General features: G+C 49.0%; 1 protein-coding gene across 4 annotated transcripts; it reads right to left on the bottom strand.

The window, feature by feature from the left end:
• Positions 1 to 349: 349 nt before the first annotated feature.
• On the bottom strand, positions 350 to 13903 carry U2AF1 (U2 small nuclear RNA auxiliary factor 1). Of its 4 annotated transcripts, none has more exons than XM_036069273.2 (8): positions 13764 to 13903; positions 10370 to 10457; positions 7395 to 7461; positions 2799 to 2848; positions 2541 to 2639; positions 1612 to 1745; positions 1431 to 1523; positions 350 to 636 (listed from the first exon to the last, which is right to left on the bottom strand). In XM_036069273.2, the coding sequence occupies exons 1-8, from the start codon at positions 13805 to 13807 to the stop codon at positions 489 to 491; spliced, it is 723 nt and encodes a 240-aa protein (XP_035925166.1). In that variant the 5' UTR covers positions 13808 to 13903; the 3' UTR covers positions 350 to 488. The 4 variants fall into 4 exon arrangements, with proteins under 4 accessions (XP_035925166.1, XP_035925165.1, XP_035925168.1 ...); XM_036069272.2 differs by lacking the exon at positions 7395 to 7461 and adding an exon at positions 6490 to 6556; XM_036069275.2 differs by lacking the exon at positions 7395 to 7461 and having other exon boundaries at positions 13764 to 13785.
• Between the last annotated feature and the right edge of the window lie 1274 nt (positions 13904 to 15177).

Here is a 15177-nt window from a genome sequence, read left to right as displayed (position 1 = left end):
GTAAGAAAGGTGGGCCGCAGACGGCATCCGACCCAACAGCCCCCCGTGAGTGCCCACGCGGCCCCCCGGCCCCCCGTGCCACGCTCCCTAGGAGCCTCGGAGGGGAAATGCCGGACTGCTAGTTAGCACATAGGGAACTGGTAACAAGTCTGACCGTCCCCCGGGTGAATTTTCCCTTAGCGGATGGCGGGTGGGGGGGTTTGACCTCACACCCTAAGTCTGAAACCATGGCTTCGTTTACACCCAAGTCACGGATGGGTATTAATCCTCGCCTCCGGGACGGATGATGAGCACAGCTGCAAAGGGAGAGAGTTAGGGACTTTCCACGAGAAATAAGCTGCACCAAAAGTACTGTATCACTACAAATTTTATTCAGAAACCCATCTTTGTTTTTTTTTGTTGTTTTTTAAAAAAAATTCCCATTATGAACTGGTTTGGTCAATCAACTACAACACTGTCTAGCAGACATACGGTAAAAACGGCACGGCTCAGAATCGCCCAGATCTCTCACGGTCTCTCGACCGCCTCCTGTCGCGCTCCCGTCCCCCGCCGCCGCCGCCACCGCCGCCGCCGCCACCACGGCCACGGTCTCTAGACCGAGAGCGACGCTCCCGGGACCGGGACCTCGATCTATGCCTGCAACCAAGAAAAAGAAACAAAGCTGTGCATCCACAGCAGAGCCCGCCACGAAGCCCCGCAACGACTACCGCTTCTGCACACTGTACCCCGATGGGGGACAGCACGGGTACAGGGAGACTGCTCCCAGGGGACTGCGCGCCCACACCACAGACGTGCTCCGTCAGGGAAAAAGAGGGGCTTGGCGGGATCGCGGGGCAGGTCACCCCCCACGGCCTGCGCTTCCGGGGCGCCAGCTCCCAGGGTCGGGGACTGTGGAACCACCACAGTGCCCCAGCCCTGCCCTCCCGTGCTTTGTTGACAACGGAACCATCACCAAACAACGTGTGCAGCTCCTGGTCCCCGTCTGAGGGGAGACGGGTGAGAACCCCCGGGGTCAGAACGCAAGCCAGGCGGGACAGGGGGCCTCTCCTGACATCCAGGCTCGGCCTCTGTTCTGTGGTCCCACAGGCTGCCCCTTGACACCAGGCCCAGACACACAGACTCTGCCCGATTCTGCGCGTGGTCCCTCCCCCCAAAGCAAACCCACACGAAGCAGGAGCCCCCAGAGGAAACCCTCCGCACGCGAAGTCCCGCCATCTGAGGGAGTAAACCCCGCGTTCACGAGCCCACTCTTCCCGCCCCCCGTCCCCTCACCCAGGTACTGAGGGCTCGCAGGACGTGTGCGTGGGATAGTCTTTGAAAAGTACGCTTCGTGCCCTAAAATACACCCTGCATCCCCAACGGTGACTCTCACACCGAGGCCACGCTCTCCTCGAGCAGGTGCACGGCAGCGAGGCCGCGGAAGGACTCACTTCTTGCGCCGACGCCCGTACAGCTCCCGCCGCAGCTCTCTGGAAATGGGCTTCAGGTGCATGAAGTTGCAGAAGCCGCCTCGCGTGCACTCCCTGCGGGGAAGCAGAGCCCACATGTGGCACACCGCCCCCCCCCCCCCCAGCCCGGCCCCCTGCGCCCCGCGCCCGCCCCGTCACCTACCCCATCTCGTACTGGCGGCAGCACGCCTCTCGGAAGTCGGTCACCGGGGAGAGCTCCGCGTGGATGGGCTGCCCGTTAAACCAGCGGTTGTTCAGGTCGATCACGGCCTTTTCCGCGTCTTCCTCACGGCGGAACTGCAAAGGTGAAGCAGAGATGCCTGCGGCCCGCGCCTTCCCCAGAAGGACCTCCCGTTCCCAGTCCAAATACAAGTTACATATTCACGGGGTCAAATAAAGCGGAGTGATGTTGCACGGCACATTAAAAAATAGACCATCCTTTATTTGCGATCAGATCACTTAATTTTGTGATGGCCCCAAATCATACCAGATACACACGACCTTGACTTTCAAATTCATACGGTTAAAAGAGCAAATGCGATGATTTGTGTAGGCCACAGAAGTTTAAAAAAATGGGAAGAAGAAACCACACATAGAAACCAACTTCTCCTGAGGCGCCTGGGTGGCTCAGTTGGTTAAGCGACTGCCTTCGGCTCAGGTCATGATCCTGGAGTCCAGGGATCGAGTCCCACATTGGGCTTCCTGCTCGGCGGGGAGTCTGTTTCTCCCTCTGACCCTCCCCCTCTCATGTGCTTTCTCTCTTTCTCTCTCTCTCAAATAAATAAAATCTTTAAAATAAATAAATAAATAAATAAACCAACTTCTGCGTCTAGACAGCCCATCAGCAACAGCTGCGGAGATCCCGACAGGGAACAGCAGCCGGTGACCGTGGTGTCCCTCCCTCCCGCACCCCCAGGCCGCTGCCACACCCGGGCTCCAGCCAGCAAACGCCTGAGCGCATGAAAATCCACGGCTAGTAGTGAGCGCTCAGAACTTTCAAGTTCACAGCTAAAATCCGGAGGCCCGGGGTCTGCACTCGGCAGCCGCCATCAGTCAGGAGACACAACCCCCCACCTGTCACACTCTCCTCACCTTGACGTACACGTTCCCGACTAGGTGGTCTCCAAGGTTATCGCAGACATTCATCTCCTCAACTTCCCCGTACTTCTCCTCCATTTCTGTAAAAACCTCCTGCGGGGAGGACAGGGGTTTAAGGCTCACGATACATTAAAGATAAAGGAGTAACTGAATATAACTCCTATTCAAGTGTATCTATTAATGAGGAAAAAAATTTAATGCCTTCCAAACAGAAAAGGCAAACAGGTCTATCACTTTCCAACAGTATCTCACCTCAAAAAATTCGTCATAGTGTTCCTGCATCTCGACGTCACTCACAGCGCCTGGAAACAACAGAAATCTTGCTGGTTAGAGAGGGAACCTTAACCAAGAGAACTCTGCGTTAACTCAAACTGCTACAGTAACACACATGAGATTATCTAGAGAGGAAACACAACGGAGCTGCGTTCTACTGGAGCACTGGAGATAACTGCGGGACAGCCAATTGTTACAGTTTTAAAGTGTGGTGAGGTTTTTAAATGCCCCTTATGACAGTCTCAATGCTGGCTATTAAAATCACAACAAGTTTTAATCAGCATCAAAGGGCCATGTTTTCAGAAAGTGTAAGGAAAAAAATTACCCTCAAGAAATTTTTTAAATGAAAATTTTCTTCCTTTCACGATTTAAAATAGAGGCCAAAGAATCACACTGATTTTTTCCTCTTTATTAGGCTAAAATAAAAGAAGTTGAAATCAGGGTAAGTGATTAAGAGCTAATGTTCCTGACTAATTTCTTTTACAGATTAGCAGCCACACAATGCTATTATAAAATTCTTTCTGATGCGATTAAAACCCAAATGACCATAAATAAAGACTCAGTACGATAATTACCAAGTTCAATTACAGTACTTCGCATGCCCCTGAATAAAGGGAAAGTTACAATGCTTTGCTGAAGAAAGCATTCTTATTTTATATTCTGGAACTATTTCCATCAAGTTTATTCTTCATAATTCACATGCACTAAGTGAAATCACATCCACTGTGTGGATAGACTTTTTCAAATTTACATTCTATCCTCATTATCATTCTCTCTACTAAATGTTACCTTTCAAATTTTAGAATTCTCTTAACCTACATCTGAGAAATCACAAAGCTGGCAAGTCAATAAACCAGTGTTCCACACAGTTAGATCAAGGAGCCTACAAAGGCTGAGTGGCTTCAAGGCTGGGCCAGCTTAATGTTCAATTGCCCCCTTCCATGACCACACTCCTGGCCTCACCTGGCGCACCCCACTGAGGGTGCTGGAGCCAAGGCACTCGGATCTACCCACTGGGCCGCCCCGGAGCAGTTTCCTAGCTCTCTGGAAAACCTTCTCTTTATGGACAAGAACTTTAATCTTTGGATTCTGAGAATGGTTTAAATTTACTTGCTAATGCATGGGAGGGGGAAGGGGGGGATTCCTGCATTTTATTTAATTTTTTTTTAAGATTTTATTTATTTATTTCAGAGAGAGAGACACAGTGAGAGAGGGAACACAAGCAGGGGGAGTGGGAGAGGGAGAAGCAGGCTTCCTACTGAGCAGGGAGCCGACACGGGGCTCGAACCCAGGACCCTGGGATCATGACCTGAGCCGAAGGCAGACGCCTAACGACTGAGCCACCCAGGCGCCCCGATTCCTGCATTTTAGTTATTTTTGAATTTCCAGGAATCCAGCTTGCTTTAGAACCCGAAACCTCTTGAATGCATTAGGCAACAACTACTCCTGACGGCCCAGTCCAATTTAAAAGCTATCGTGAACATAACCTCCTTCCCTGGGTAGAAATCAGGCTCTAAACAACAGAACAGCTAGTCGGGAGAAGAGAAGCCTATTCCAAAAGGCAGATTTTAATGTTTACATTCCCTTCTCACATCAGAAAAAAATGAAGACAAAAGATATTTGCACGCTCAAAGTGCTAGTAGTGTTGAGAATCAGGCTCTGGTGGTGGTTCAAATACTGTTGCACTCATGATAATTCTATTCTCTCACTGGAGAACAGTATGGTATCTTAGTAAACTTCTGTAAAGTGAGATTTGAAAATGCTCCATAGTGGGCCTATTTTACCTTCTATACTCTGCTTAAAAATTTTCAGTCAACCAAATGACTCGGGCAGAACAGAGATGAGTGATTAATAAACCGGTAACTGCAAAGTCATCTACATGACTCAATAAATTTTACAGATTACCACCTGAAAATACCCAGTTTTCTCACAGAAACGTTCTTAAACTGGGATTCATAATTCTATAGATGAAAGGGTACGATAAAAAGTTGTAAATTTAGGGGAACTGATGAACCCGACTGGTTGAAATTTACTCGAAGCGTCTGTTGCAGGTTCATCAGCTTAAATGGGTTTCTTCCTAAATTGAAAAATCGGAATTTCATTTAATTTCTCGAATCTGGACCCCATAATCAGAATATTTGGTACAGCTAAACTTTTATTCTGTAGCATACGCACAACAAGAGCACTGTGAATCGCAGGTAAAGACACGAAGAAAACTAATCCAACATTGTTTTGTCAACGAAGCATCCGCAGTCCCCAGGTAAACGATCAGGGCAAAGAATGATTAATTGTTGTTACTCAATCATCAACCTCTCATTCGTTTTACCCCAGGGCAGGGTTGTTACAAAAATTATTTAATAAGTCCATATATAAGCATTTCCCTCCACCTATTGATCTTGTTTCTTTAAGAAAACAAAGCAAAACCAAGTATTTTAAAACAAGGGCTACCAAGTAAATCCTGTTACCATCAGACTCAGGGACACAAATGATCTGCTACCCGGTCAGGATCAGCGTGGAGAAACACAGTGTCTCGGCAGGAAAACCTTACAAGCCCCTCCCCCACAGACCCGTGCACTCACACGTGCACAACTGGGAGGCCCCCCGTCTGGGGCCAGCCCAAGTGGGCAATGCTGCTGGGACCATTCCACTCAGTGTAGATCGCCCTATAAGCTGAGGGGCTGTGGGCCAAGGGTGTGTTGGGACTTAGATCTGTGGCTATCCAGGGGCATCTGTGGACAGCACCTTCTATGAATTTTTGCAGCTTCAAAACAAACTGGTGAATGAAGCCGTTTGGTTTGGACCCCTTGATTTTAACAGGAGTCCAGGATGTTCGCTTCAATTTATCCAGATGAAGAAATTGATTCCATGGCTCAAGAGCCATAAAATTTAAATTTTAGCTTTCTGAAATTTCCAGTGACACTAACATGGATCCTGTTCTTGAAAAACTACCCCTCAGGAAACACAACGTTTGTAACTTAAATTACTTCCCAAAACAGGAAGAAATGGGCCATATCTACTAAATGCCCAGTTGAGCCCCGTTTCCCTGCCAAACACACCTCTTCCCCACACGTAGTAAGCTAGCTCCTGCAGCTGCAGACAGCTACACAAAGGACTGTGATTAAGGACTGAGTCGGCACAGGGCTGGCGTTGAGGAAAACTCCGGGGAGGAAAACTCCGGGGAGTCCGTGCAACTCGGAGGACCCTCATTTGGGCAACGCCCTCGGAACAATGCTCTCACAATTAAAGCATGAGCTCCAGAATGGAGCTTAAGAAAAAGTCTAATAAAAAAATAAAACCTCAAAAATAACTTCAGAACAATTAGTATCTTAACGTGGGAGAAACTTTCAAATACTGTTGCTCTTAAGAGGAGAAGGATGTAACTGCACATTTAATTCCAAGTATACTCTCCCCTAGGATGACGGTCAAGGTAAAGGAAGAGCAGCAGCTCCAAACTACGGTACAGGGAGGGTATCCTTTCCGGTCATTTTTCATTTCTTAAGTGGGCAGGAGTTCCAATCTCAGAGGCTTCCATGGGGTCAGTGGGACAAAAGCTCTGGGCACGTCTAGTGAAAGGCCGTCCTTGACCCTACAGCGGCAGACCAGGTGGAGCGGACACTGAGCTCTGACACGCAAGCCCAGGGAACCAGGGAAGGAACTTGTATGAACTTACAGCGCAAACCGTCAGCAGACTGGGAAGAGTTTTGAGGGTTACGGTAAATGTTCAAGAGGGCAATGGTCTGAAATACAAAACGCAACAACTTTATATTATGGAAAATTAAATTTAAACACTTAACCGGTTTCCTGTGGCGATCACGTCAGTCAAGACTCAGTGCTGAAAAAAGAGCAAGTTATTTTCTTTCGAAGCAGAGATGTTTTCTCTTAGCTGGTGGCTGTCTTGGAGCGCCCTAACACTGCAACGTCACAGAGATCCCATGATATGCTGATATTGTATTTCTGTTCACGGGACGCAAAGACTTCCCACTGCCAAGTTCCAATCCAGGTCAGAATGCAAGCAACTTGGCAGGTTACTACCAAAGTGGTCTTCCGTATTACAGAACACGTCATGAGCTGAGAAAGTGCTGCATCGACTGATGACAAAAACCACAGGAGCAGAGAAATACAATAATTGCATATCATGAAATCTCCACTTCCTAGAGGAAAAATTGTAATGGTGAAATAAAACCCACGCTTATCGGGCAACTTACCTTATTGATTCCTAAATATTCCTAAGAGTTGTAACTTTACAGAAAGAACTTAATAAAGGCCAGGGGTTCAGGCACTGGAAAGACCAGTGATTGGCTGGTAGCTGTCAGGTGTCACCTGGACAGACCCCCTCCCTCTTGTTAACAAACGTCAACCCAGGGAAGAGGCCTCCCCAGCGCCCTTGCCGACGACAGCCTCCTGAACGTGGCCAAGTACCAGGTTCTTGCTGTAGGTACCAAGGCTTCCCAGCACCTTGTCCTGTTTGCAACAGCTCTATGTCAGCAGCTCAGAAGCCAACATTATTTGTCTCAATTAAGAGTGGGCTCTTTAACACCATTGTTTTAAAAAAATTTCTCCAACTGTGGGACTTACAGTGTGAGCCGTCAGCCGTCTGTGCACTGTTTTGGGGATTACGATAGATGTTTTGAATCAAGATGGTCTGCGGGGAAAAAAAAATAAAAAGGGGAATTCTACTGGCTGCTGTGCATGTATTAGACAATTGCAAAGAGACAACTTGTTTGCAAATGGCTCAACGCTTGCTTGTTTGTTTCCCACAAGTCAGACACTTGTCCTCTGAAGAGCACACCCAAACCATCATATTATGAAAACAGAGTGTGAGCAGTGACTTCGGTCAAGTCAGCCAGCAACCAAGAAGAAACTGTAGCCGTTATTCTCAGTGGTCCCACGTCATTCAAGTGTTTTAGTGAAAAATAAATCACACTAACGTTTTCTTATACTTCAAGCTAGCAGACACTAAGATGTCGAAAAATTCACATGATAATCATATTCCCCACACAAAATTATATTTTTTAAAACCAAATGTGTCAGTCGACTGTATGCAGTCCATCAAGCTGTCTGGTCTCACAGGAAACAGGCGCACCAAATGGGTGTCCTGACTGTCACGGACACCTATACACATTCCTGTTTGCTTGGGGGGACCTCTGTTTACATAATACAATAGCTTAAACATCTGTTCTTTTCCGATCCTTCTTTTAAGGGAAAAAAATCCTTTTAGCCCTTGTGCTTTAAACTGGATCAGGCAGACTTGAAACCTTACATTGTACCGTTCTTCTTAAAATCAAGTTGTCTGAAAAAACAAACCATGTTTAAGTTAGTAGGCTAATACATGAATCTTAATGTCCACATCACTGCAAGAAGCTTAAAAAGAAACCCACACTGAACTTTACAAGCTGAACGAATAAACTGCATGATTTAGAAAAATAAATGTTCAGTCTCAACAACATAGGTCCAAAGCAGTTTGGTGAGTGGTTTTACAAAAGCAGTCATTCTATTTCTAGCTACACTTCCAGAAAGAAGTTGTGTGGGTACTCCCCAAAGGTCTGCTGTGGGGAAACCCCAGGGGAGGAACATCCAACAGCCAGACCACGCACACGCACACGCACACACGCACACCCTTCTTGCAGGGCGTGGCATCTTCCCCGAGCCATCAAGTACTGCCCCGGGTCACCTTATCTAAGCCTCGGCTATTTCCCAAAGTTGACTTGACTCCGTTTTCAACTGGAATCACCAGCATGTGTAACAACTCTGATACAGAGCTATACTGAGCCTAATTATTCAACAAGAAATTCATTTTAGGTCTCACTCAGGTCATCTGGCAGTGGCTGTTCAGTGAAGGAAACTTCACTCAAATGGGGCAATGCAGTTCTATTACAATCGGGGGAGGTCAGGATTGCCTGAAACCAACCAACCAACCAAGCCAGTCAGAACGAGATGCTCAGGTAAACACATACAACTGACCCCACCAAACATTAATGGAATCACTATCTCTTTTTGACCCACAGTACTCAAATTAACTTCACATTAACATTCTGAGGCAATTAGTGATTCAGACAGAAAATAAACCAAGTGTCTCTGGATAGCTTAAAGAAAACTTTCCTGACAGGATCATTTCCCTCTCAGCCCAACACTTGGCACATCTATAAGTAACCCCCCAAAATAAAAAAACTCAGTGGACACTTATGACATTTGGTTACTGCCCAATCTCTGACCACCGGCTTAGTTGGGGAGATTTAGTTCATAAATCAAAGCACTTAAAAAAAGTTGCAATAAACAAAGTTTAAAGCAAGATCTCCGATATTCTGAAATTCAAAGAGACATATTCGTAAGTTAAGACAGATTCTTGTTATACCAACCACGCCGTTATCAGTAGAATAATGGGGGAAAGGAAGCCATCACCCTCCTTCTAAAAACACATTACACTGTGGGGTTTTCTATGGGCTTAAATTAGAAAATACAAATGTCTCTCTCTTATAGCAATTGGCTCATTTTCCTAAATACTCACAGGAAAACGTAAATATCTGTTCTGTCAGAAGTTTAAAAGATGTGAACAGAACAATGTGAGCTCAAAGGCAGAGTCCGGCAGCTTCCAGGGGCTACACACTATAGTTACCCAATGGTTCAGAGGATGCTCACTCAGACTTCGCCGTAAGCTGAAAGGAGCTCAAAAGTCCTCAGTCTGGAAAGACTATAGTTTTTCAAATTCCAAACATTCAGATAAACATGGGCGGAAGTTTTCTGTCCCTATTATAGCTGCTTTCTCCCTTTAACTCATCAGTGATCACCTGTAGGGTGCAAACCCTTGCCTGTTCTTCGATTAACGAACAAAACCTACCAAACCTCAGGTTCTGACTGATGTGAGCCCCCAGCAGACCTGAACTCAGGCTAACAGGCAGCACCTCTCCACTGACCAGACAGACCGGCTACAAGTAACGGAAGGAAATGCCCGGCTTCTAAGGTCAAGGGCCATTTTTCATGTTTCTAGGACATGATGTCATTGCTCTCCCCTCACCTGGGGTTCTGAAAGAGGGGGCGCACCCAGGACTACTGGAGAAGCCCCGGGCGCGTGGCAAGCTAGCCCTGCTGAGAATGGCACGAGCACCTCCTGTGGGCGGCTCGCTCGGTCTCGGCTGCCTGGAGAGCAAAGAGCACCAAGCCCGCTGGCCTCCACTTCTACTGGTGCCCACCAAGCAGCTAAGTTCGTGCCGAAGCAGCCGCCCCGCCCGGCCCGCCTACGGGAGGGGCACAAGGGGTGGCAAGGCGGCAGGGACCAGGCACAGCCGACACGCAAACACTGATCACGTCTTTGTAAAAAGCTTCCCACACGGTGAGAGGAGGGACCTGTCTCACAGACCACCCCCTGGAGTGGCTCACCGGCCTCATTCTCATTTAAACAGAAGAACAAACTCACGAACACAAATGGAGAATAGAACCACTAGAGAAAAAAATGTCCTACGTAATACATGGAAATTATTAACTGCCTCTGTAAGGTACATGAAGTTTTGATAATTTACATGAAAACAGAAAAAAGAAAGGAAAAACAAACAAACCTGGCTAAAGGTCGGTTTATTGTGCAACCGAGAGCATCTGTCTCCATGACGACATGCTCCAATTTTGAAATAAAATGAACAGTTGACTCTGTAAGGGAAAATAAGAGCGGATTACTTTGCTGGGAAGACGGACACATGCACATACGTCAACACCACGATACATGCTACCAAACTGCTTTTCTTTTGCTTCACGCAAACACAGGCATACGGGTTTCTGGGGTAGCAGGTACCTTTGCCTTTCCCGGCAGCATTTCAGGAAGACTTCGCTTTAATTTGCCTCCTGACGAACACACTGCTCTTTCAATGACAGGTGCTCGAACCCTACCCCAGGACCCCTCATCCGTATCCACTCCACTCTTAGTTACTTGCTCTGCTCTATTGTTTTCTCTTAAATAGAATATTTAGTTTAAAACTAAATTTAATTTAAAAACGTATCGGTTCTCTAGTGTTCTATGATGAAATTCTCTCTTGAGGACACCAATACAGCACGGCGAGGGTTAAGATCCTGACTCTGCCACTAGTCACCTGGGCTTGGGCAAGTCACCCCACCTCTCCTGGTCCCAGGAGCCATCTGTAAAATGAGGAAAATGCCAAGGTGGCTTTGTTCCAAGAATCAGAGACAGCGTGTGCGCTTCATACATAGCGCTCGTTAAATGCAATCATTATCTAACGAAGTCCATATTCTCTCATTCATGATGCCAGACCAACCGGAAATTTCCAAACACAGGTCTGAAGTAACAGTCTCCTGGTTTCAATACACAAAGACAAGCTATTGGGGAATTCATCCGCCTGTTCCTACATAAGGCCACCTTCTACCTATACCGCAAAGCCCTCCTCCCTTACTAGTGTTCAAATACTGGGATGATCCAGGTATCATCAAAACTAGCAATCCAGCCATCGTGACAGCAACGTCAGGTGGCTCAGACCTGTGAGGAATTAGGAAATCTTACTGGATGGGCCCCATTCAAAATTAGACTTGCAGAGGTGGGAGGGTTACCCTGTAGATTCAATTTTTTATCAAGTGCCCCATGTTCAGACAGCTGATCCAGTTAGCCTCAACAAAATCTGATGGTTCACAAATACCAATTAGCCACTGATTTATTATTAGGTAGCAATAAACACAGGAAAGTCTGAATTTATCAGGGGAGGCAAATGATTACTATATATATTTGCAAACTCATCGTATTAAGTTTTACTTTACATAATTTAAGTTGAATATATAACTTACATCTTCAGAAAGTCACCTGAAAACGAAGAGCTTATTTTAAGAATACCTCAGAATGGGCAACACCCCCACCTGAACAATACCCAGCTATTCTCTATAATTAAAACAATCTTTGTTCCTGTACTTCCAGAGATGGCTTTCATTTCACAATGCTCAATTAGAGATTAGTGTATCAGTCAAAACTTTCCTAGTAATAAACTTTTAGTGATCCACTTATTAAACTACTGAAATAAAAGATAGAAAATAAAAAAGTGTGATCCAATATCACAGAGAAGAAATTAGAGAACTAACCTTTGCTTGGATTTAGAAAACGTCCGTAACTTCAAATGTAGGACTATCTAAATCTTTTTAATTGGTACACACCTACGTTTTACTTCTAGCTTGAAAAAAAAAGTTAGCAGGAATCATCACCTTCGTTTTTTAGGAGTTGATACTGTCTCCTGGAACTTAAAACCCCACAAGTCCCCCTAAAATGAGACTATGAGTAATCTTGTTTCCCAAATTAAAGCCATGCCTTTTACTATACGACGGCTCTAACAGGCTGAAATGTGGTTACTTACATCAGGAATATAAAAAAGGTTACTGGAATAAACTTCTAAACTAAAAGTGTTGCCGAGTACAGCAAAAGCACCACCCGAAAGAGCTTTTTACAAGAACAGGGAAGAAAAATCCACGGACTAGAAGTCACGGCACTATTACAAGCTCAAGAATGAAATTAATGATGCATCTTCCTAAGTCCACGCTCAGAGAAGGCTCTTTCTCCAGCAGAGCTGGCCATTCGTTCAGGATGATGTCTACAGGTAAGCTCCCCGGGGCCTCCAGCGAGCCTCTTCCACAGCACTTAACCAGCTTTGGTGCGTTTTACTTTAATTATCCTTTCGGGACAAGCACCCCCTCCCCTCCAGTTCCCTGAGATCACAATCCAAATTTTGTTCATCTTTAAGTCAGCAGAGACTGACTTAGGGTTGACGACAGTGTTTCTGGAGTGACTGTGACTGATGATTGCGTCCTGTGGTTTTGCTACTAAAAAACATAACCCCCTCCTCCAAACAACACGAGAGGTTTTCAAGATAGACTGCATCCTGGAAACAAACAGTGTCAAGTGTGGGGGCGCCTTGCTGGCTGGTCCACAGAGCAGTGCCCTTGGTCTCAGGGTTCTGAGTTCCGGCCCCACGCTGGGTGTAGAGATTACTTAAAAATAAAATCTTCAAGAAATAATAAAAAAAAAACCCACAGTGTTTGAAAAAGTGGTATTAAAACATTATCTGTGACAAACCCAGGGCCTTATCACTAAGAACACGCTAACGTAAGCCTGTACAGCCCGGAAGAGCCCCAACATGGTAACTATCCGAAAAGTAGATTAAGCCAGAGCTTAGCCTTTAGGTTTTCAAAGTAAGAACTATGTTCCTCAGTGAAGACATTCCCTTTAAACTTCCGTCAACGCACTGGGAATTAAAACGTCCTGAGGCGGCAATCAAAATCAGAATTAAATTTTTTGCTTTTAATCTAACAACCAGGTAGGGCAGGCACGCAACCTCGAAGGGGGGGACCCCGCTTTCTTCTCTATTGGAATCACATCTCCGAGTACGTTAAAATCAGGTTACGTCTTTTACGTGCACCAAGTTCATCACACTTTCTTCACATCCGGTGTCCTCACGACCCGCCCGATGGTCGCCTCACCCGCCGAGAGGCTCGCTGAGTGAATACAACCCCAACCATCGGCGCCCCGAGTTACCGGACGATTTAACACGGGCGAGCCTTAGACCACTTGCCCGACACGACCTTTAAGGCTGGAGCAGGCGGAAGGGGTTAACGCTGACAACTTCGGCACAACTCGAGACGGCTCGGAGCCGGAGACGCGGGGCTCGGGTCGCCAATAGACGGGACGGCCCGCGGGCCGCGGCGCAGCCTCCTCCGGTGAGAGAGGCTGCGCCGCCCGAGCGGAAGCCCGCCGCCCGCCGAGGCGCCCGCCTGCCCGCCCGAGCGCCCACGAGGCGGCGGCGCGCGGCTCCCGAGGCCGGAAGGGCCGCCGCGCCCCTCCCCCCGCCCGCCCGCCCGCCCGGGCCTCCCGCCGCCGCCTGCGCCCCGCCGCCCGCGCTCCGCCGCCGCGCCCACGCGCGCCCCGCCCGCCTCCCCGGCCCGGAGCCCCGGCGGGCGGCTCTCACTCACTTGTCTTTCTCGGTGCCGAAAATGGAGGCCAAATACTCCGCCATTTCCCACCCGCCGCCGCCGCCACTGCTGCCGACGCCGCCGACCCTGCCCGACGCCCGCGGGAGACGTCACCCGGACGCGACGACGCTCGCCCCGCCCCGACGGCGTGGAGGCGCTGCCCAATCGGACGAGGCGTTGCCTGCGCGCGGGCGGGGCTTGCCGCGCGCGGGAGGCACCGCCCCCTCGGCCTGGGAGCCCGCGCGCCGCCCGCCGGCGCCCCCTGCCGGCACCCGCGCTCTCCGCGCAGCCAGCCCCGCGCCCCCTGGGCCTGGGAGCTCGCGCTCTCCGCTGCGGGTGTTACCAGGCGGGCGGAGGCCCGCGGCCCGGACCTCACGCTCCTCCCGCCTCCCGGGCCCCGGGAAGCCGAGCGTGCAGGCGGCGGTCAGGGAGAAGAAGGCCGCGGGCAGGGTCCCGGGCGGGCCTGTCCGCCTGGGCGGGTTCCGCGGAGCCAGGAAGTGCGGGCACCCTCCCTGGCCGCACCTTCCCCTCGGAGGAGACCCCTCCTCTCTCGCCCCCTTGGCAGGGATGGAGCCGGGCGCCCCCGGCCGCCCCAGGCCCGCCCCAGGCCGGGAGGAGCGCCGCGCTGGGGCTCGGCCCCGGGAAAGCCGTACTGGTGCGCAGGGGCCCCGCGCCCAGGAGGCCCCAGCACCGGGCTGCGCAGGGCCCCGGGCGGCGGGCGGTGGGAGTGCGGTCGGGTGGGGGGCGAGAGCTCACAGAAGTCCTGGAGCCCGCGGAAGGATGCAGCGCCCCGGAACTCGGGGAGAGGGGCCCATCCTCACTGCCCGCGAGCACCAGGCCTCAGACCTAAGGGGACGCTGGGTCCTTTCCCGGAGCCAGACATTTCCAGTGTTTTTAGTTTATTCTTTTGTACTGTAAGAAGATACATGTATACATTTGCGCTTCCTCCTTCCTTATCCCCCCTTTTCTCCACCTTGCCTTTTTTCTCATCATCATCCATCCTGGAGATCGCTCACGTAGGAATACGTGGGGATCGGCCTCACTGCTTTTGCAGCTGCTGGGAGCTCCACTGTGTGGGCGGTGAATCCCTTCATCAACCTGTTGACGGACTTGTGCGTTGTTCAGTCTCCGTCTTGCTAGCGCAGTCCTGCAACAAATAGCCTCCTGCGTGCATCTTTTTGTATTTGGGGCAAATGCACTGCACTCCTGCTTTGCAATCTCAGGGCCTTCATAATTAAATAGGTGAAGTAATACCAGTTTTATCTGGGATGAGGACTGCACAGAAATGAGTTATCCTGGCAGAAATGTTTAATGTTTTGGGGGTTTCCAGTGTGTTAATATTTGGTATAGAACGCATTTGAGAACGGGTTGCCTCTGAGGAAATGATCATCAGATGCTTTAGCCCCAAACGCAG

This window comes from Halichoerus grypus, chromosome 1 (assembly GCF_964656455.1).
Source record: "Halichoerus grypus chromosome 1, mHalGry1.hap1.1, whole genome shotgun sequence".
NCBI classification, from domain to species: Eukaryota; Metazoa; Chordata; class Mammalia; order Carnivora; family Phocidae; genus Halichoerus; species Halichoerus grypus.
This window is presented reverse-complemented; position numbering and strand designations above follow the sequence as displayed.

What these genes read in the sequence shown, in the direction of transcription:
- U2AF1 (XM_036069273.2), bottom strand. Translation starts at nt 13,807, where the DNA reads ATGGCGGAGTATTTGGCCTCCATTTTCGGCACCGAGAAAGACAA. An exon ending in TGCCGCCAGTACGAGATGGG is followed by an intron (nt 1,524 to 1,611) that starts GTAGGTGACGGG and finishes GCTTCCCCGCAG; the next exon opens with GGAGTGCACGCGAGGCGGCT. An exon ending in TACGGGCGTCGGCGCAAGAA is followed by an intron (nt 637 to 1,430) that starts GTGAGTCCTTCC and finishes TCTTGGTTGCAG; the next exon opens with GCATAGATCGAGGTCCCGGT.